Source organism: Mus pahari, chromosome 3, assembly GCF_900095145.1.
Source record: "Mus pahari chromosome 3, PAHARI_EIJ_v1.1, whole genome shotgun sequence".
Lineage (NCBI taxonomy): Eukaryota > Metazoa > Chordata > Mammalia > Rodentia > Muridae > Mus > Mus pahari.
Genome location: NC_034592.1, coordinates 56,606,829 through 56,629,567, shown reverse-complemented (window position 1 = coordinate 56,629,567; position 22,739 = coordinate 56,606,829). Strand labels below are relative to the sequence as shown.

Below are 22,739 nucleotides of genomic sequence, written 5' to 3'. Positions count from 1 at the left end.
GGGAGATTGTTGGGGTTCTACTGGGTTTTTAACACAAAGGTTGAGCTGGTGCTTCACCACATTGGGAAGGGAAAGGACAGTATCCTGAAAGCTTTGCTGGTTTCTTCTAAGGACTTCTCTCTGGACCCTTTGCACTTATCTCCAAAGCTATGTAGGCAATTTTGCTGGAGGTGATTCAGGCATTGTGGTGCCTACCCAAAGCCTATACACAATACACGAGGTGGTGGGAGCAGCTGTAAAGGCATGGTTAGTTACAGCCTCCCAGCTCCCATCTTCTGGGTAATCTGTTACTGAACAAAGATGAATCTGTTCCCTGAGCTCAGAAACACAGAGGAAGAGAGTAATGGAGCTTTCAGAAAGAAAGAGTGCATTTCTTGGTTACCAGCTTGGGTACTCTTTTTAATGACTAGCCCAGCTGAGTTCCTGAGTCTAGGAGAGGTCTAAGTTTATTTAAATGGATACAAATTCACTCATGTCCCTCTAAATAAAGATACAAAAGGAAAGGAGATAACTATCCAAGTCTAGCCAATACAAACTAGTTACTTTTGCATTAGTTGCCTTAGGATGAAACAGGCAAATCTGTGGTCTGCTGGAATTGCCTGGATAATTGTAGTCTTAGTTCTTCTTTTCCCCTGTATGCAGTCACACTGCTGTTAACACCATCTACAACTGCTTCTTACCCACAAGGATAGCGGTCTTCATTGTAAAGATTGATATTGTATCAACTTTGAGCTAAGAGACTAAAGTAGATACAATATTTGGAGTGAACTCAGCTCATTGATAATCTGACTCATTGATCCCTAGGTTTGCTATTATCAGAACAGCACCATTTTGCATGACCCAGACACAGCCTTGGTTAGTTAGTTTGTAGGGTGGTAACATTCTCATAGCCTTCATCCTAATAAAGAAAGATAGGGATACAAAGTGCTAAGACCATCAACTGCATGTGTGTGTGTGTGTGTGTGTGTGTGTGTGTGTGTGTGTGTGAACACATTATACACAAATGTCACAATGAAAACCATTAATTTCTGTAATTGACATTTGTCAGTAATTTTAATAACAAAGAACAAAAGGATCCACCATTGGCAGTACTGGGAGCAGTTACAGAAAAGAAACCTACCAGGAGAAAATATCCCATCACCATCTTTATTTGACCATCCAACGATCTCTCTCATCTTCTTAAGTGTAATCTGTTCCATGAGAACAAACACGGGTGCAATTTCATATGTGAACCTAGAGTGATGGAAGGAAGGAAGGAAGAAGGGAAATAAAAAAAATAAACCTATGTTTTTTATGAACACAGTCCATTGGTTCAGCAGTTGTGGTTAGGTTCTAAAAATGGATACTCAAAACCACTAAAATGATTTTTTTTTTCCCTGAATCCACATGTCCGCCAGTCCTAAAGTGTCAAAACCCAGCCTGGGTTACCAAGAGAGTTAGTGGAAAGTCTGCTGTGAGACACTTCACCAGCAAAAGAGAGCCTCACCTGTCCCGGGTGGGGTTCACCCAGAGGAGAGGATTCACTGTTATTATGTGTAGGTGAGTGCAGTGTTAATTTGAAAAACTCATTTTGGCTTCTACTTACAATTGGTTGAACCATTAAAAAAAAAAAAAAAAAAAAAAGAAGGCCTGCCAGTTTCAGGCTTGTAGGCAGGGCTAACTTCTGTCTTTCAGAAACATTGTAAACATCTGAAAGCTGACTGTGAAGATAATTGCGAATATTGACCCATGTTTTAAAGATCTCAATGTAATTATCTACATGTTCTTTCTTCTAATAATCCCTAAGGAAAACTGTGTATCTATAATTCTCTGGAGTCAATATCTGTCAAAAATAATTAGAAGTGATGATTTTTCTAATTACAAATTATAAACAACAAGAAGACGGTCAACTTGCATACATATCTGACTGTGAGTGTTATCTCCTGGCAGGTTGCATGTGTCTCCCAACGAACAGATGTAAATGAAGCAAGCCATTTTTTTTTTTTAAAAGAAGTTCAAAGTGGTAGCACTGTCTGGTAGGACAGTCATCGAAGCAAGATTGGGGTGCTAAACAGGGTCCAAGTGAAGTCAAGGAAGACCACTCACAGAAAATTGAGCCTAAAGACAGAATCCGTTTACTAAACGCTAAGGCTCTTTTTCTTGCTTTACCTTGAACTTCTTAAGCTTCAGTGTCTGTAGGCTGAGCCAAGACCATCCTAGCTGGAAAGAGATGCCTAGACCAACCCAGCCAAGTGATACAGTAGGCATTGTCATCATTTAGGGGTTTGGGGTTGAATGCCAAAGCCAAAGACTAATGGGAATCTTGCTTAATGATTTAGAAAAGCTACTTGCAAGAATGAGATAACTATGGCCTTAAGTAAAACACAGGTGATGCCAATAAGCTTTAATCAGGAAGGAAAAAAACCAGTCACATTAATTATGTGTCTGTACAGGAGGACAACAACAGACCCAAGAGGATGCTCAGGATATGTCTGCTGGGAGAAGGAGAAGAATTTTGTTTCAAAAGGATCATGTCCATTTTCCTTTGGAGGTTCCCTGAAATTTTGGGAGCAAGACCCTGGGAGAACATGTGTTCAGTTACCATCACCTCTGGAGGTCACACTCATGCTTTGGTTCTGCTCTGAGCCCCATCACCGTAGCAACCAACACTCCCTCATGTCTGATGGCCTGATAAAGAAGAAGAAGAGAAGGGTTCCTGGTTTAGCCTGGGATGCTGAGTGTAGCAAGAGGCAAACTCATGGTTCGCATCTCCACATCGTTGAACAAATGTATGATCTACAGTTCCACTGATTTTTTGGAAATGTTGAAATGGCTGAAATATTTGCATGGTGAAGAGGGACTGATGGCAGTTTGTGTGCTTGGATTTCACAATATCAAATAGCAATAAGAAATCTCTCGAGGTCAAGGAAAGAACCAATTGAACCATACACCACAATTTCAGAATTTGCTCAAAGACTGAATGAAAGCTGAGTCACAGGCAAATCAGTATTAGACACCAGGTAGGAACCATGTGAGGGAGAATGTGTGGGACTGAAAACCAAGGAGTTGGTTTGATATGTGTTGCAGGATAGCATCCACTTAGCCCTCACATTTGCATAAATCAGTTTTCCTTGCTAAGAACCAGGAACATGGCCATGTCCCATCAGGACAGGCAAGAAGAGTCTAGAGCTCCCAAAGGGGACTATTTGGTCTCATGTTCTTCTGAAGCCTTCTCTATGTTGGGTATGTGGTTCCTAAACCTTCTTTCAGTTCTATTCACCAGATACAGAATGGCTATTAGGTGCCTCACAGTCCCCTGTGTTTGGAGGAGACAGATGTTACGAGACACCATTCCTAAGCTTGAGATTGAAACTTAGTAGGGTAAATGAGCATTTGGTTCTTGACCTCGGATGCATCTTGTTTGAGGGTCTCTGCCTTGGTCCTAAGGACCAGATAGCTCATGGCTAGTACTATACTGACTCTGGAACTTAGTCCTTACATCCTTCCTCTCCTAGAAACTTAGAGAAAACTTTTGGGAGAGAAGAGCTGTGTGTGCCTAGGACAACTACACATTTGCAAAGTTTTCTCTGAACACTTATTGGCCGTGACTGTAGATTCATAATCTGACAGACAGGCTATTGAGATGTTTTGTTCCAGATACTTCTGACCCTGCCTGTCCATTTTGGGTCATATTTGTAATTACAGTGAAAGGTGTTTTCCTGTATCCTTATTCCTATGAAAGGCTTTGAAATTTACTCTAGAACTCATGGTTTAATTGGATCACTCATGATTTAGTAGGAATCCTGGGAAAACTACAGGTAAAAAGGTTTGGATATACACATTGTTTGTGCACACTTGTAAGAGATTCTTCTCCCTACAGTTTGGACCCCAGGTTAGAAACCCCTTCTCTAAATGACAGGTGAGAGATGACATCAAGAGACCAAAGGTCAAGGCAGATCTGGAAGAAGCTGGTGGAGTACTGAGGTCAAAGCACATAGCTACAGTTCAGGGTCTGAGACCAGTGAGGTAGTCCCTCAAAAGGCCTTGGCATACAGTGTACGACATGGATTGGAATTAACGATTTAAAACAGCAGATGGGGGGATATTAAGAGAGGACTCAGTGGAGAGGTAGGTCAGCCCCTCGACAGTCCACCTCAGCTTGTCAGTGAGATGTACTCAGAATTAAAGTGAATTGGTTGTCAAGATGCTGTTGCTGTGTTGTTGCAGCCAATCATTAACAGTATTGATTGTCTTTTCCTTCACCACAGTCTGTTGACAGTGTGGTTCACCAAGGCCAGAGACTGTCTTTTCTTGCTTCCTTACATCCAACCATGGGGCTAGCTATGGCCGGATAATTTCTGTGGAAAGAGTTTCCTGTGGTTCTGAGGTTTCCTAGCAGTAATGCCATGTCCCTGCTTTGTTGGCCCTGCTTCCTTCCCTTCCTCTCTTCCTTAGTCCCTCCGTCTAGCATGCACTCTTGTTTTCCTGAGTTTTGAAAGAGAGACTAAAGGCCAGAACTCCAGTTGTCAGCAAACAGTATGAAGGAACTTTGTAGCTGAGGGCTTCATGGCATAAAATGGACCAGAAAGGCACAAAGGAACCTGGATTTTTGGTGACTTCCAGGCTGAGGACTTTAATGAAAGACTTCCACACTAGCTGCTGTTATGACTCTCAGATGTCCCTTCTCTACAGATGGGGCAGGGGACATACGTAAGATATTTAAGGGGAACTTAGGGAGATGTTCTTTTGTACAAAGATGGCAAGAGTTAGAAACAAGAGCCAGGAGGCTATGTGTGCCTACCTAACCTGGGGTATGAGAATCTTAGGACTGAGCTATAGTTAAGTCTTCAGGATCACTCTGGAGGGAAGACACCATTGCCTCCTCTTTTCCCGATGAAAAGATAAAAAACTCAAGAGGAACACTGATTTGTGTGCGATCTCAGCTGTCTGTTTCAGGGTCAGCAATCCCACTCATAGCTGTTTCCCCAGGACAAATGGGAACTGCCTGGTGCAGGCTCTGCTCTGACAGCTCGACCCTCAGTGTGTGATGACCGATGACTCCACAGGAAATTTCTCCAGGGTGAAAATAAAGCAATATGTGTGCGAGACCCTTCAGCTCATGGTAAAGAGGTGAGACAGATCTTGCTGTCACAATTACATATTATACCAGGTGTCCTTGCTTACACAACCTGCTCACACAGTAGTTCTTGGTGGGCCTGCTTTTCAAGAGAAGAGGAGTACATGCCAAGAACAGCTAGCTACACATTTGCCAAGTTTTTGCTGTATTCTCCCCCATCCTTGCCTGGGAGAACAGGTCCCAGAGCTGCATGTACAAGTTGACATAAAAGCACGGGCATGAACGTTCTTTCTTTCTTTGCTAGCCAGTCAGGTGGCCTACCTGATCTTTCAGATCCATCTGAAAGAGAATATTAGATCCTTCTCTGAAAGGACTTTTCAGAAGATAGTAATTACGCTCTTTTACCAGTGCTACCCAAACCCAGCAGATGTGGGGTGGGAGAGGAGGTATGAACACATCAGTAATTTAATCACAATTGGCCAGAATAAAGGAAGCTCTCCTGCCATTCTCTCTCAGGCTTATTTGGACAGGTGTTCCTAGCTGAAGAAGGAATTGTCACAAGGGAGCAGATGCTACCTGTGTGCCTACGACGCTGCCGTACATACGCCATGATCTCCCAGGACTCCTGACTGAGGAGACTGTCCAGAGAACAGTTACCCTCGCACAATGCCTGTCTCAGGAGCTGACAGGAACTCTCTCACTATTTTAAATAACCTTCTCTATTGATCTGTTGGAATCGAATCATATTTTACAAATACCTCCCGCTCAGTGCAGAGGCAATTATTATGTGTCATTTAGCTAGCTTGGCCTTGACCTCAGATGGCTGGGACATGTTTAGTGTTTCATCGCTGAGCTGAGAGCTAAGGGAGAAGGGAAGAATTTTGATTTTATTAATATAGAACGATAAGCGGCCAGGAGAAGCACCTGCAATGAATAGTTTTCTGGTTCAAGGAAAGCTTTTAGAAGATCTGGTCAGAAATGGTTAAAGGGGGCAAACCCTTTATTTATCTTGATATTGGCTACACATTAGAAGTGATACTCAGAAACCTCAAGAGCACATATAAAGATGATGGGTAAATGCAGTGCCTATGGGATTTGAGTCTTGCTGAACGTGTGTTATTTTTGGGGTCAGGAAAGATCAGACCTATAGCCTGGAAGATGCTTAGCCACTGAGCCACATCCCTGGCCCCGATTCATACCTACCCTTCACTTTCCTTTTCCCACTTATTTCCTAAATTGCTGGGTTAAAACAAACAGACTGCACTTTCTAAGTTAAGTTGTTCCTTCCCATTAGACGCTACAATTAAGCACTAGTGTACTTTCTCCAGGTTATAATTAGTATGTTATGGTCCTTGTGCTTAGTGATAAATATTTTATTCTGCAAACCAGAGTAAAGATGGCAGAAGTTGGGAGGGGGGGGACTTTGTGTTTGAAGAGGTCATAGATTTATTGCATCCCTGACCCGAATTCCTGACTTTTGAAGTCTCAGTGGTCCAACATAGACACTCCATGAGATGCTGTGACTTGTGATCAGCAAGTGTGATGAAACCACTTTCATTCTTTAATCAGCTTAATTTTTATGCCTTTTAGCCCAAAAAGGCTCCACTTGCCCTATTTACTTTGAAAATTTTGTCTGGATTTCTGAAGGTAGTTTTAGTATTTTGAGTCACAGCATTAGGCAGCCTTGGGAGGCGCACGAACAATTTGTAGTTTCAAGATGCCCTTTTGGCTTTGTGGCTGGCCACAGGTCAAGAAAAGCAGGTTACCTTGAACTTTAATAACCAGCATTCTGTCAGCCGTCACGTGAGACTTCTCACAAACCCGCTCATTCACCGAAGTTCACTTTTCAGGATCTTGCAACAAACTTAAGGAGTAAGTTGGGGGCTAAAGAGCATAATGGCAGAACACATGCTTAGCGTGCCCTAGGCCTGGGTTTACACGCTTAATGTGCCCAAGGTCTGGGTTTAGATGCTTAGCATGCCCAAGGTCTGGGTTTGGTGCCTGGTACCACAGAATTATTAACAAATAAAAAATAAAGAGCTTTTCAGTGTTGCAGCGGTGACAGAAACCCCTGTGGTTCTTATGCAGCTATCATTAAATTATTGTAATACATTTGCTTCATTAATTTCCTTTGGATACTTTAATTGAATGTTATGCCACAGTCTGGATTCATTGATAGTAGTAAAACATTGTCATTAGTGTTGAGGAAAAAGATAATCGTCCTTAAGCTATGGTGACCCACAATATCTCGTAATACATTCTTACCCCCACCACCACCACCACCACCAGAGAGGACACATACAGGTGATTTCTATGACTACTCAGGATGTAGTTGGACCTTGAAAATCTTGGAATAACTTCCACGTAAATTTAAAAGATAGCAGAAATAAATGAAAGCCTTGTCTACATAAGCAGGTTGTGTTTCCCAAAGTGTTAAACTCAGCAAAAACTGCCAGTTATTTTGAAATGAACACATGCTATATCTGCAGTAGACGAAAGTTGCTGTAGAAATTTTAGTTAAACAATAGGTTGATCAAACCGATTCGTGGCCAATAGTAGCTTAATTATGAAGAAAGTACAGCCTAAGTGTTAAGTACCAATGTGCTTGGGTGGGAAAGGAAACCAAAACCATAGCCGAAGAATGACCTTCTAAGACGTACATTCAGAGAAAGAATCTGGTGTGCAATTTCACATGGAAATTTCAAAGCTAGTTCCCATTTCTCATGCGCATGCTCTTAGTACATTATTCAAGAATAGTTTCTCACCTTGTGGCAAATCTAAAAGAGTTTATGAGAGGCATGAACTCCAAGAGAACAGAACCATCGGAGTGAAGTGTGTAAACCACAAGTCATATACATCATGTGGGCATATAGGAAAAGAACACAGGAGACTTACATATTGGTATTGGCAGTTGATGTCAGCCATTCACCAGCTAAACCAATGATATCCAAACCAGTCGAGAGCTGGTTGAAAAATCGAGGGTGACCTAGAGAGAGAACAGGCAAGCATGAAGGCAAAGCCGCAGTTTTCATTGCTATCTTCAGAGCAAAGGACTGGAGCACATGACACGAGCTCCATCCTATGGTCTGACAGAGCTCTCCAAGGGTCTTGGAGAAGGAGGAAGCAGGTGACCATCCATTAACAGTGATGGTGCCCTCAGCCGTCTGTGTTTCTAAGGCAGCATGCATTTAAATTTAAAAACTGGAAATTGGGCCTGGAACAATGGCTCAGTGATTAAGAACCCTGGCTGTTCTTCCAGAGGACCCAGGTTCGATCCCAAGCATCCTCATGGTTGGTAGCTTATAACTATCTGCAACTCCAATCCCAGGTGATCTAATACCCTTTTCTGGCTTCTGAGAACACTGCAGGCACTTGGCACATGGGCATACGCAGAGTGCCATATACAGGCAAAGCAATCTATCCATACAAATTAAAAATAAAAACAAACACACAAAGTTGAGAGTCAACCATGTGAAATGAACCATGCTTTCCAATATCTTATTTGTTGACTTTCAGGTGAGCTCCTCCATCACACTTATTTCTTCGGTTATGAGGAAGGATGTGGGATGTCCTGTGTGGTGATGCCTGCTTGTGATCTTGACACTTTGGGAGGGTAGAGGCAAGAGGATTGTGAGTTCAAGGCTAGTCTGGATTACAAAGTAAGACCTTTTCTTAACTTCCTATTGAGGAATGTGGTAGCTCTTATTCTGTTTATATCTATTGCAACTTTTATTTCAACATCCCAAGAACCTTAAGTGCCAGATTGAGATTGGCTAACCGAGAGAGGCTATAGACCTCCAAGTTTTGTGGCTCAAACCAAGCCTGGGGGAAGTTTCCGCTCAGACCTGATATGGAGACCAACCATCGCTCTCTGAGTCTCTGAAGCAAATGTGATATCAAGCATCAGTGTTCTTTGCCCATCTAGAGGTCGGTGCTCGTTAAAGTAATGGAGCTAAGCAGATTAAGAGCTAGCTGACCCAGCATCTTCTCTGTGAGCAGGCAGACCACCCCTCACTCAGTTACTGAGCACAGAACCACTTAGGTCCTGTGACTCTGAAGTCCCGTGCAGCCCACAGTGCACTTTAACTGGCTCTGCCCTCAGCGAACTTACAACTATTGCCAAGTTTTTGCTAACTTGATGTTCACCAAAAACTCAACCCCACATCAGCAGGCTTGGCTCAGCTGTCATGAAGCAGGTTCTACAATAGATTATCTAGGGAGTATGTGACAGAGGGCGATGTTGCGGAGATGTGCTGACTGCTGTGTTTCCAGTGGAAACTGCCACTGTCTGTGAATAACTGTCAGAGACCTAGTGTTTGAATGTCCCTAGTCTAAGTCCCCTCCCTGGGAATCTGCTCTTCCCTCAATGTTCTGGGAGAGGAGGAGTCACTTTTCTTTGGGAACATGGCTGCTGGTAGGTGCCACAGTCAGGTGGAAGGTCCCACACCTAGGAACACTCAGGCAACACTAATTGGACTCAGTAGATTATTAAAAAAATAAAAAGACAACATGAAGGTCGGAGGAGGGATTTTTAGGGGATCCAGGGAGAGTGGGGGGGCAAGTTAGGGCAGCTGCAATCAAGCTACATCTTATACACATATGAAATTGTCAAACAATAAAATATCCTAAAGCAATATTTCCGTTGAAATCCATTAAAGTATATACTGTGCCAGTTGAAAACTTAAAACAACAACAACAACATCCTTTCATTCTGAGCTAGTACTGGCTATAAATAAGTGCAAGCACATTTTATTTGATACTGCATTAGAGTCCCACAGCATAGTAGAACAAAGAACAGAGACAAAGTGAAACAGTCTGTACAGGAGATAAAGTACAAAGGTCTCAAACACCCTTTTTCACATGGCTACAGCATCTGCCTCCACCACCCTCGTTTCTTCTCTCTCTCTCTCTCTCTCTCTCTCTCTCTCTCTCTCTCTCTCTCTCCTCCCTCCCTCCCTTCCTCCTTCCTTCCCTCTATCCTTCTGTCCACCCTTCTCATATTTTGCTCTTTCTGTTGCTTTTTAAAAGAAAGGTCTAGCTATGTAGCCCAGACTATCCTCAAGCTACGGGCTTCTTGACCTCATCCTCATCTTCACAGGCAGGTACCATTAGGTCCAAACCCAGATTTGCTTTTAGTTCTGACAGACAGGATGCTGAGTAATTACTTGGTTTAATGTCAAGCAAGGGGAGAAAGTCATTTTAAAGTAGGTTTCCCCCACAAAGAAACTACTGGGTCCTGACTCAGCTGAATTGAGACAGTATACAACAAAAGCACTTATATATTCAGGAGGCAATTGAATATTTTATAGTATCAAGGAGCTTAGGTGTTTGTTTGTTTTTAACCTAGAACACTGACATGATTTTTAAAGGAAATTCATGAAGGTTCAGATATGTGTTGAGGCAATAATATTCTGTGTGGGCCCTGCTTCCATACAATGCAGAGAAGGGGTCAGCAGGATTTGGTGAGAGTTAAAGCTGGGGATTGGGTGCATGGGGTTCATTATATAATTCTACTTTGGTGTAAGTTCAATTTTTCCATAATGAGAGGTTAAAAAAAGAACAAGCCCAGAAATACATGGCTGCTTGATTGAAGGCTGCCTCGTCTCTGCATCAGTCCTTGGAAAATCTGTGTGCGTTGGGTCCTTTGTTAATTCATAGAGCGATTTCAAATGCCACCGTTTCCCTTCTTAGACTGTGCTGGGACGCTGTGCTTTCGTTATTAAAACCTAATTCATTATTTTGGCTGTTAATGCACTAATATCCTCGAGAATGTTTCTGATGTGTGTTGGGGGCTTAGTCTATTGTTTGAATGTATACTCCAAATGATGGATCGGTAACCAGGAGCTGACTTTGACATGGCAGAAATGATGTCCTTTAACCAGTGCCAACCCTGTGAAGGGCAGCAGAAAGGTCCACGTGGTCTGGAAGATTATGTACTCTGTAAATGCAGATGTCTGCCTCTGGAAACGGCTGTGCTAATCAGAGGTGGATGGCCTCAGACTAAACATCTCAGTGAGCTCACACAAGGAGCGACCAGTTTGCTTTCTCTGACCACAGGCGTGAGATGCTGTCATGACTTAACTCTGTGATTTCTTTGATAGACAGTCTGGCCTTTAGTGGATGGATGGATAGATGACAGATAGATAGATATGTAGATAGATAGATAGATAGATAGATGATAGTTTGATAGATGATAGATAGATAGATAGATAGATAGATAGATAGATAGATAGATAGATAGATAGATAGACAGATAGAGCAAACTGATGAGACACAAAACATTGACCAAAACAAACCAAGATGGAACACAGAATTGTGATTCTCCTTTAAACCAGGAGAACAGCACTACTTCTCAGGAATGGGTTAGCCATCCCAACAGGGCGGTGCTAGTGGAGCTGAATTGATGAGTGCTTCTTTAACAAACAGACTTTGTGCATGAGGCTGGTCTATGCAATAATTTTAAAAATGAAACTGTAGCTAGGCCAGTGGCATTGGCTATCCTCAAAAGCTACTTGGGATTCTTTATTTAAGTAGCTTCTTTGGTTAACTTCATTAGTTTTCTGTAATCGTTTGTTTCTGACATCCAGTCACCTTGATCAACTTTATTGCCACCAGCCTCTCTGAACTCCATCTTCAGCCTATCTCTCTTCTAGGGGTTTAGATGATGGTAAATAAGGGTGGAGAGAGAAAGAAGTGGAAAGAACAACAAGTTGCCATTCCTTGCCTTGGGGCTTCCCCCTTGTGATAGCAATTGTGATGGCTGGGGACCCCACAATCCCTGAAGACCTAAGGGCTTTGGAAAGCCAGGCTGGGAAGGGAAGAGAGTGACCAGGCAAAGAAACTGTTCTTTGTTCTGGTGCTAAGAAACAGCTCAGATGGAGATTTAAATATCTTTGAACTTGGGGTGATTGCAAAGTAACCGCTTGAGCCAGGATTGCTGATTAGAGAGGACTTGGGAAAGGCGGAGAGGGCAAGAAGACTTGTGACTCATCTGGAATACATTATAAGGGGAGAGATGGGGAGGGGGAGGGGGAGAGGGGGAGGAGGAGGGAGAGGGAGGAGGGAGAGGGGGAGGGGGAGAGAGAAGCAGGCAGGCAGACACTGATTCCTTTGGGCATTCTGGATTGAACCGTGTCCTTTAAAAAGATGAACACAAGTCTCAATCTCTTGTTCCTGTAGAACATGACTCTACTTGGCGACAGAGTTTTCTCAGATACATACAAGGTAGACAAGGTCATTCTGGATTGGGGTAGTCCTTAACCCAAAGGGGAGGGTGCCCTTTTGTGAAGAGAAAATATGGACAAACGTTCACAAGGAAGAGGCCACGTGGAGGGCAAGGCGGAGGCTGAAGTAAGGCACCCACAAGCTATCCACAAGCTGAGGAGTGCCAAGGAAAATGCCCACAAGTTCCAGAAGCCACAACGGCAAGGTTGGATCCTCTCTGAGCCTTGCTTTTCAAAGAAAGCAAGGTCCTACTGATATCTGTGAAGGCTCAGCCTCCAAGACTGTGAAAGAACCAATCCCTGTTGTGATGGTTTTTATGACTCCAAAAGAGATGGAAAAGGGAAGTTCCCCAGATAACAGAGGCAGGGTTCTTCAGAATGAAACAGAATGAGGTGGACCAGAGAAAGGACAAAGGGACAGGTCACTCTGCTCTGTTTAGGTTACAAACAACCTAAAACAAAACCTTAGCAAACAATAAAACAACCTGTCACCCTATAGCTGTACCTTCTTTAGTTTTAAAAGAAATGATGACCAGGTCTGTTTCAACCATTGGGGCCCATGGTGACCTTGTGGTCACTGGCACCTGGTGTCTTGCTTCACCAGGACGGGGCCTCTTCCATATGAATTGGCTATGCTCCCAGCCAGCGAGGTGATGGTCAACCCATCTCTTACTCTTACCTGTGCGAACCCCGTACTTCAGGGTGTCTCTACAGTCAACCAGGATCTGCTCCAGAGACTCGGGGTGGTCAGACAGCTCCAAATTAAAGCCTTCCATGCCTTCCAGCAACTGGTGCGGGTGGTGGAAGTCCAGAACCTTGGTGGAGCGATCGAACGTCTTGCGGACGTAGTTGAGGAGTATGTCCACCACTTCCAGCAAGAACTGCGCAGTTTGCTCCTCCCCATTCTTAGCTGGAAGCAGATCTAAGCAGAGAGGGGAAGCCAAACAGTGATTAGCATCTGCTTCATACTTGGGCTTCCTGGGTCAGCCTGCAGAAGGCTCAGGGGTTCCCTGGGTCAGCCTGCAGGGGGCTCAGGGGTTTCTTGGGTCAGCCTGCAGGGGGCTCAGTTGCTTTCCAGGATATGGATCTACACTGAAATTTGGACAGCCAGTCCCCAGAAGGATGCACTATGCCCACAGACATTTGATACACTCCTAGGGCTCCACACACTTCCTAGTAGACTGCTCATATGGGGGAGGAGGGGAGAGCTTAAGGAGACCTTGAGCAGCTGACCCTGGCAGCTGTCCATTTGCTGAATGGACACCTGGGAGGAACACGATGTGAAGTACTTCTGTTGGTCTCCTGGGGACCAGGTGTCCTGAGCATCTGGCTTGGTGTTAATGATTTGCCTGATCTGTGGGTGGCAGAGGTTGGGGCTGCTGTGGGTATGGGCTCTAGAAGGTGCCAGAGGGGACCACTGCCTTTCTGTTGGCATCATCCTTTGGGGCCTTAATTTTTTTTTTTTTTAAGGTGTCTGGAAGTAACCTGGGCTTTAGGCTCTGTCAAGCAGACTTAGAAAGGGGGATGATCAGGAAGAAGAGCCGTTGGGTTTCCTGAGGGAAGTTTCCAGGAGAGTACAAGACTAGGTTGTGTGGCCACTCACATGTGGCATGGCTGTCTTGGAGGTTAAGTGAAGCTGTGGCTTCTGGGGTTCTGTGGGAGCTATGGGAAGTGGGAGCTCCCAGAGCTACTGAGGAAAGACTGGTGAAGCACTTCCCGAGGCCCGCATTGCAGAGCCAGCAGAATCTACAGAAAGCTCTTCAAAGAGTCTCCCGTGTTTAGTCCTGAGGCTCAGATGTACAGCTCCTCACAGAGCAGGTTTGGGGCTTGGGGCTTGGGCTGGTAATCTTGGAGGATAAATGCTAATGAAAGAACCATTTTATCCTCTGATCGTAAGATTCCTTTAGCTTCTGAGATTCTGTGAGCCCCCATTTGCCTCTGGGGGTGTCTTTAGAATTGAATGATGTACAGATATCCTTCAAAACAACAGAGACCCGGGCAGGAGCAAAGGGGTCTGTTCCAGACTTCATGAGGGCTCACAGAGAGCAATGGCATTTGTTGTATAAAGAAATAAAATTTCAGGGGGTGGGGGAGATTAAGATAAACTGTCTGAGCTGGGTGGGGCTCGGGGAGGAACCACCTTGAGCAAACAGGTTGGAGAAGTCGGTCTCTGTGCGCCGGAAGCGGGCACCCTGGTCACTGTTTTCACAGGAAAGCAGGTTCTTGGAGGACTGCCTCTCCCTGAAGGCGCTCACAAGTCTACTCTTCTCTTCCAGGCTGTTGGTCCTTTGCAAGAAGCCTAAAGTGCAAGAAACTAAGGTCAGAGAAACTGGGAAGCACCCGGCCACCAAAGGCCAGGCCGCCCCGACCAGGCTGCCCGACCAGGCTAACCCTCCAAGCAAGGCTCTTGCTTTTGCTGAGAAGAGAAGCCACTGAGTGTCTGTGTTTTATATACAGTGACTCTGCACTGCTTGCCTTCAGGCGGGGAGGGGCTGTGTCAAGTGTCATCAGTGGCACAGGCCCAGTCATGCGAGAGAGAAAAGCAGCAAGTGAGCCCCGTCTCCTCTCTGAACATGACGGCAAACTCAGAATTAAGTTGACCGGACAGCTTCCACTCCAGTAACCCGCCCCAGGATGGGGCTTGGAAGGAAGGGACCCAGAGAGGATGCTGCCAACATTCGGTTTGTGGGCTATAGAACCCGAGGGGGGTAGGGGTGGGGATGAGAACGGAAGAGGGAAGAGGTTGAAGACCAACAAAAGGGGGAAGGGAGAGAGGACAGTAGAGTGGAGGGTGAAGACAGCAGAGAGGGGGAGGGGAAGACATCTGAGGGAGCTGGATGGGGCAGCAGAGGGAGGAGGGTGAGGCTAGCAGAGGGAGGAAGGATAAGACAAATACCACAAGTGTAATATTTTTTGACTCAAAAATACAGTGTGCTCCTTCCTGACCCTCTCTCCGTGGATAAAAGCGTTAGAGAGAAAGGCTTGAAAGCCTCGACATCTCACAGCCTTGACGTGGGCTCAGCTCTACTAAGTATTTATGGAGCACTTGTAGAAGAGCTGTTTGCTATTTATTCAGGACGAGACGGATGAAGTGAGACCAATCTCCCACCATCCAGAAGCTTGTCTGGCAGCTGGCCACCTCTACTCCAGCCATGATAGAAAGCTCTCCAAGAGGCATACCGGAATGAACTCAGTCAGAGCTCAGGCTGAGATTCAGAGCACTGCTCCACTTCCCCCAAGAAGGTGAAATCCCGCTTATCCATGGTGTACACTGCAAATACCCACAGCAGTGCTCCAGGAAGCAGGCTTGAACCCCAATGGACTGGAGTGGGGGTTCCCTGCCAACTTGGAGCCTGCTCCCCTTTCCTGGCCAAGCACTGAACCCTGTGCTCTTTCCTCAACAGTCTCAAATTTAGCTCCAGAGGCAGCATAATGAAGAGAGAAAACACGAAATTTCTTGGTGACTCCAAAGCTGTCTTTGTGGAAACCAAGATCTTTGAGACATCACAGAGAAGATGCCAGAGTACAGAGCCAGGGGACTTTACTCGTTCACTAGAGGGATACAGGGTCCTGGCCCCTGACACTGTTCCTTTTATCCCCTACAATGGTTAGAGAGAAGGTCTGTCTGGAGAAACCAAACCCATGTGACCCAGTGAAGGATGGTCCTGCCCATCTGAGACCTACTCTGGAGCCTGTCACCTGCCCAGGCTTCTGGCTCATTCCTGAGAGAGCCCACATCTTCCTACCTGGCACCCCCTTTGGAAGCCAGAGGCAGGGAGATTAGGTTTTAGATATCCTCTCCCAGGATGGTTTCCACACAGGCTCACCCAGAGATGTGCTGATGAGACAGGGAGACATAACTTTAGATCTGCGTGCCACTTGGGACCACCTTCTCTGTAAGGCAACAATCCGAATTCTCTCTGGTTTTATTTTTCAGCCAGCACATTCATACTGCATTGTAAATTGTGTTTAAAACCCTGGTGTGGGGGGCTGGTGAGATGGCTCAGCGGGTAAGAGCACTGACTGCCCTTCTGCAGGTCCTGAGTTCAAATCCCAGCAACCACATGGTGGCTCACAACCACCGGTAGTGAGATCTCATGCCCTCTTGTGATGTGTCAGAAGACTGATACAATGTACTTATGTATAATAATAAATAAATCTTTGGGTCGGAGCCAGCAGAGATTCTAAAAAATTCAATTCCTAACAACCACATGAAAGCTCACAACCATCTGTACAGCTAGAGTGTACTCACATACATAGAATGATTAAATAAATAATATTTAAAACCCTGGTATGATAATGTTAACTGTGTTTTTGTTTGTTTGTTTGTTTCTAACACCGGGGACTGCTGATGTGAACATTTAATATACAAAGTTGTTTCTTTCACTTTATTTAGGAAAGTATTGTTTGGTTTTGTTTTTAATCATTGAGAGCCTTTAAAATGATCCAAGCTCCTCATGGCTCAGAGAGGGCCTGCTAGGAACTATTTGCTTCTCCAAGACGGAGGAATGAAATGGAAGGGAGAATAATATTGAGTGGGTGCTTCAACAACAGTCTGACTAGCAAGGGGTTCTGGCTAGGGGTCCCTGAGACTTCCCAGGAATGCCCTATATACCCCAGCCACCACCATTTAGGGCTAGCCTGGAACTGCGGCAGGAAAGAAAGGGAGCCTGAAGATGTATTGGTTCAGGTCATAGATGGCCAGCCACCCACACTCAAATAAAGATGGGCATCATCCCAAAAGGACTCCTCTCTGCTGGCGGCTGTTCCTCATTCTTACTCCCAGGGAGCCCTGTGGAACCAGACAGTGGCATGGCATGCCACAAACAGCTGTTTGCAAGTGGAGCTCCAAGCTTGCCAGGGCATAAAGACACAAAGTCACTGGGCAGAGGGGATGCTGAAGCCCAGCACCAAAGCCACTTAAAGAAAAGAGCTCCTCCTCCTCCTTCCTTTTTTAGATGGGCACACAGCATCTTAATGGGTTGCCTACTTTTTTTTTTTTTTTAACAAGAAGCCAGAGATGCAGCGTACCTGGGGTGTATTTCTCTCTTTACAACAGGCAAATAATAAAAACTTAAACACACGCGTGGGAGCACTGTCTGAGCAGCAAGTTCCGAACCTCTACAGAGGAAAGCGATGGAACACCAAGGGCAGAGCCCAGTTCTTGCCACATGCTTTCCTTTACTCTATCTAGGTCATGCCACCATGCCTGCAGCCTATCTCCGGCAGAACCCTGGGTTTCTTCCATCTGATTACTCCCTGGGGTTCAACCTCTGGCTTTGAGAACATGAGTAGTGACCCCCGTGGCCATCCTTGCTGCTTCATTTCCTGGGGGTAAGAAGAAGCAGGGGTAGGGGGTAGGTGAGAACTGCATCACAGCAAGGCATTCGGGTGCTTAGGGGACCTTCCAGGGTGCTGGATTCGAGGGCAGAAAGAGACCCGTTAGCTCCTTGGCTGTCAAGGCAAAGGTGGTATTAGGTCAAGAAGGTGAAGTACTTCTCATGCAGAAGGGTCTGGGATTAGGTGAGTCTGGGAAAGGGATGGAGAGAAAGCTGTAGATTCAGGGTCAACGTTAGTTGACCAGTACACTCAGCTTCCACTAGCTTAAAACGGAAAGCCAGAGTTGGCCCAAAGCATGGGAAATGAATCCTTATGTTATTTTGCTTGAAAGTCTTGTCCTCTGCTCCCCTCCTTGTCACTCAGGTTGTAACTTTCTTCCTCCATGTGTGTGTGTGTGTGTGTGTGTGTGTGTGTACAGAGAGGAATCTCTTTAAAGATGACAGGCCCCCACCTCCATGTCCACTGCCTCATGGCATTGGTTGTCAGAAGAGGCGGAAAATGTTACAATAACTTAGAGGCTCCACTCCTGTCTCAACCGCTCTAACTTTATCCCGGCCCCTTCCCTTTCAGGACATCCCAGTTGTCTCCAACAGGACCATTTGGACCTTGACTTCCAAGAGCCAGTAGCAAGAGCAGCGGGAGGCAGGACGACCACTGTCCCTACTCACCTTCTCCCACAGGCCAGGAGCCTCTAAGACAAGTGGCCTTCACCCGGAGACCCCAGAGTCCCTTCCGTTCTGATTGCCACTCGGTTGCTGCTTGCGCGACAACGACTGAGGCAGAAGGCGCGAGCCAAAAGGGACCAGGCAGGAAACGGGCCATTAAGCCAGGAATGGCTGGGTGGGAGTGGGAAGAGGCTATTAATAGAACAAAGCTCGGGGCTGTAGACGACGTAGAGACCGCTTCTGATGTTGCCCACCAGTTTTGAGCGCTGGGGATTGGATCAGGTCCCCAAACCTCTGGGTCCTATTGCCGTAGAGCTAAGCTTTTCCAGAAAATGCACAACTGAACAAACGCACTAGGTCTTCGCCACCCGCAAATACAGAACTCCTGGACCCAGAACCCCAGTGATGCAAGGAGGGAGCTGCACGGTCAAACACGGAAGGACGCTGGTTTCCAAAGGCCCTAAATAACCACTCTTTCCAGCGATTCTAAACAACCACAGACCCGGAAGCACGGGGAGGGGCATGAGGGTGCGGGAAGGTCAGGCCTCAATAGCACCCACTCCCCTCAGGGCTCCCTGAACTTCCTAGGCTGCGGAGGGCTCCGCGCCCCGCGCCTGCTCGCTAGGCTGCTATCTCGAGCGCAGCAGCTGACGGATGGCTCTTTAATAAGCCCCTCGTTAATCTTCCCCCGCCTCTCCACCCCCTGCCTGGGGACACCCGTATTTTCAGACCCGATAAGGCTAGAGAATTTTAGACAGTGAAATGTAGTCAGGAAAGCAAATCCTCATTGTTCAGCCGGAGCCACTCAGCTGTGTCCCTTCGAACAAATCTCTCCCCCCCCCGCCCCCGTTTTTTTCTTGGGCGGTTTCATTTCAGATTCTCTCGTTCCCGTTCCTTTTCCTCTCCAGCTTTCGGATCTGTTTTTCTTTCCTGCTGGCAAATCGTGCCAGACAACCGCTCTCCCCAACGTTCCCTCCCTCCTTGCAGCCCCCTTTCCACACCTGCCCCCCTTTCTTTCTTTCTTCGCTGTCGTCGCCGTCGAAGACCTGCACAGGGACAAATGGTCTAGACCGCCCTGTTCACATCTCCCCTAGACAGGCCACCCAGAGCTGCAGGCAACCTTTTTCCTTTCTTGGGCCCCCCGAAGCCCCAGGAACGAAATTTGAATTACCGTGGCAATTAGGTGTGCAAACCCCACAAGCTGAAAGTCACTTTTAATGGGGGGTTAGGGTGAGGGTGGGGGGTGGAGGATGGAGTGAGCGACCAGGAAGGGTCAGTTTACAACCTTGATAGATATTGCACCTCTGGTCTGTTCGCCGGGAAAATCAGAGGGTTCACACTTTTTATGAGATTTTACAGATTCGAGAGCAGAACGCACTAGTCCAAGCAGCCCAGCGCCCGCCGGCGAGGATAGCCTGGCTGCCGCTTGGGGGTGCTGTATTCCAATTTCTGAGGCCATACTGGGTGAAATGAGTCCCCATAACTATGCGGTTTCTGGTTATAAGGACTCCAAAGGAAAAGGCCGCTCCTGCCAAGTGAGAGAGGCCACAGGAGGGTCGGAGCCTCCAAGGGACCGCATCTGCTGGACGCTGGGACAGTAAAGCAGTTAGAATACTAGACCGATGGGTCAGAGTCCCACTCAGGATGTGGGACTCTCCTACAAATTCAGTCGCTTCTCCCTCGAGACCCATCCAGCCTCCGAGGGCCTGTTTACTTACCACAGATCTTCAGGCCCAGTTTTCTGGTGCATCCATGGGCTACGCCACACCAAGTATCATATGCTAGGAGCAGAGAGAGAGAGAGACAGGGGGTGGGAATTAGAGAGGGTCGGACAATGAGAAACTGGGTAGAGAGCAAAGGTTTACTCGAGGACTGTGGAGGTCTTAACGAAAAGTCACGGAAAAAGCTCTTTGGTTCAGACAGAGCTCCCAGCCCTCCTCACGTTTCCTGCCTACTGTTGACTTCAGGCACCGAACCGTGTCTTGGAGAACTGGGGCTCACAGCCACGGACCCCTCCCCCAAGCGAACCCCACCAAGGCAGAGGCGAACTCAACGCACAAAGATCCAGACCTTAGCACTGGCGTGACCCAGCACCCACCCGCCGGGCCCAGCCCCAGGTTCCAGGCCTCAGACTTGAAGGGCGATAACACACCCACTCAGATAGGGAACACAGAGGCATCTGGGACCCAAACGTCTCATAATTTCTTGGCGGGTCTCCAGCCGAGTGGCAGCTTAAAATAAACTGGCATGAAATGGGGTCGCGGAAGAGTTCAGGAATTAATTGGGTGAAAAATAGTATTTGAGTAGATGATCGGACTCGCATGGCTGCTCCAGTCAGACTGGGGAGGCGAGAAGATAATGGTGCGCCAGCCGTCCTGTCCCCAACCCCCCCCTCGCAACCTGCCCCTCATTAACCCTTCCTCCCGACTTATAGAGTCTGAAGCAAGCTGGGGCGAGCACCTTTCCTCCAAGTCTGAAACGCGGGCGGCAGGACTTGCCCCCACCCCCTGGCCCTTTCTCCCAGGCCATTCTCAAGGCGTTCTGGTCTACCGGTCTTTCGCGTTAACTCCCAGCATAGAATGCAAAGAGGGAGAAGCCTTCCCCTAGACTCCTGAGATGGGCCCTAGGAGAAATCCCCTCCCTATCTCTCCAAGCCAGACGCCTCCCATCCTCCACCCCAGCGGTGCGGGAGTGTTAGCTGCGATAAGCAAAGTGACATCCATTAAACCTCAGGCGCGACAGAGCCCCAGAGGGGCGAAGAACCGGCCTGACGTCGTGAGACAGTATGTCACCGGTAGGAATTCCAGTGACAGACAGGAAATCCGTGCAACATCAAGCCCCTAATAATAGTACCTGGAGCATAAAGCGCTACTTCCACCCTGTATTAGTGCTTTCTCTTTAAACTCCAATCTCATCTAAACACCAAAAGAATCCAGGAAAGGGTTGTAGGTCGAAGACTCAGGTGACAAAATCATTTCAGCGCAGAGGCTACAGTTTCTCAAGGTCACTTGGCCTGAAATTGGCGTTCAGAAACATTCCAGTGCCATTCCCCCACGCCCCAAGTTATGCGTTTAAAAAAAAAAAAAAAACAGGAAGGAAGAGAGATGGGGTCGAGAACCGCTTTGTTGTGGCAGGAGTTGAAAATGCCTTTTCGGATAGGCCATAGGCAGGAGGGCTCCTGCTTGCCAGGGGCTTGCTGGGATAAGGTGTGATGGTACAAGGTGTGTAAGGTGTATACTGGAGCAGGAAGGGAGCCTTCCGGTAGCCCCTGCAGAGGCAGAGCCCAACAGCAACCTGGGCGGGTGGGGGTGTGTCTTCCAGGGAGGACAGAAATTAGACAGAGCGGGCAAGCTCTCCCAGGATCTCCAGTTAAGGGTTAGGGGTTCCCAGGGAAGGGTTGTTCTTCCGGGGCGGCGGCGGCGGCGGTGGTGGCGGTGGTGGTGGTAGGGGTGTCCTTAGATCTCTGGCCTCCATATAGGTGGTTTCGGGAGGTACCACACCTTGTATGGACTCAGACCATCATCCATCGCCTCGGCCTTTGCTGAGGCTGAGCATTTGAGGACTACGGGGGTAATCTGCTAGGATGTAGGGGTGCCTAGTGTGGAGGGTGGCCCCCAACCTTGCAGAAGGAATAACAGTGTGTGTTGGGGGATAAAGACTGGTGTTAGATGTGGGGAGGACTGAAAAATAAATCTATCCAGGTCCAATCTACAGACAAAAGGGGCGCAGGGGCCAGCTCCCACCGTTGGTTCCACCGCCAAGGCCTGGATCACGTGCCGCCGGCGCTGGCGACTCTCCCTGAGCTCTGCTTTGTTGTGTGGGTAATTGTCGCTTGCCTGTGTGCAGGAAGGGGGGGGGCTGCTAAGAGAACTGCAAGGTGGCCTGAGGACTTAGGGTCTCCTGTCTCAGCGTCTGCACCAAGAAATTCAAAGGGGGCTTTCCTGCCCTCTGCTTGCCACTTGTGTACACAGGAACTGTTGTTTTCACGGGGCTTACAATAAGTGCCATAAAGATGCCAACAATAAAGCACTCTCGACCACACAGATCTCCCGAAGCTCCTCTTCTGTAGAGATTCTGGGGGGCCCTGGAGCTTTCTGGAGCTGATAGATTTTTGGGAGAGGGGTGGTGAAAGACTTAACCCCAACATAAAAAAAAGAAAGATAAACAAATCCCGGGACTCCAGTTCTCTATGTGGAGTTAGAAAGTCAGGCTGAATTAGAGACAGATCGGATGGGGAAGCATAAATGCCCTTTTATCTGGTCTCTCTATTCTCCTCAAGACTTGTCACCTGCTGACAGGTCGCTAGAAAAAAGCACAGGGGTGCTTTTGCCTCCTGGCTTGCCAAGCCATGTCTCCTCCTAGTTTGCTGCCACCCTGCACCCCCTCCCCGCCCCCGTCACTCTGGATGATGCTAAATGCCCCTCCCTCGCCTTTTTTTTTTTTTTTTTTTTTTTT

At 47.0% G+C, this 22,739-nt stretch overlaps 1 protein-coding gene across 1 annotated transcript in view; it reads right to left on the bottom strand.

Moving 5' to 3' along the window:
- Window positions 1-22,739, bottom strand: part of Gad1 (glutamate decarboxylase 1) — a 40,445-nt gene that overhangs the window by 15,150 nt on the left and 2,556 nt on the right. The window contains exons 3-7 of the mRNA XM_021192703.2: window positions 20,003-20,065; window positions 14,420-14,578; window positions 12,959-13,201; window positions 7,952-8,042; window positions 1,121-1,233 (exon numbers count right to left, since the gene is read on the bottom strand). Coding sequence (XP_021048362.2) covers window positions 1,121-1,233; window positions 7,952-8,042; window positions 12,959-13,201; window positions 14,420-14,578; window positions 20,003-20,065 — 669 coding nt within the window. The remainder of the gene's footprint in view (window positions 1-1,120; window positions 1,234-7,951; window positions 8,043-12,958; window positions 13,202-14,419; window positions 14,579-20,002; window positions 20,066-22,739) is intronic.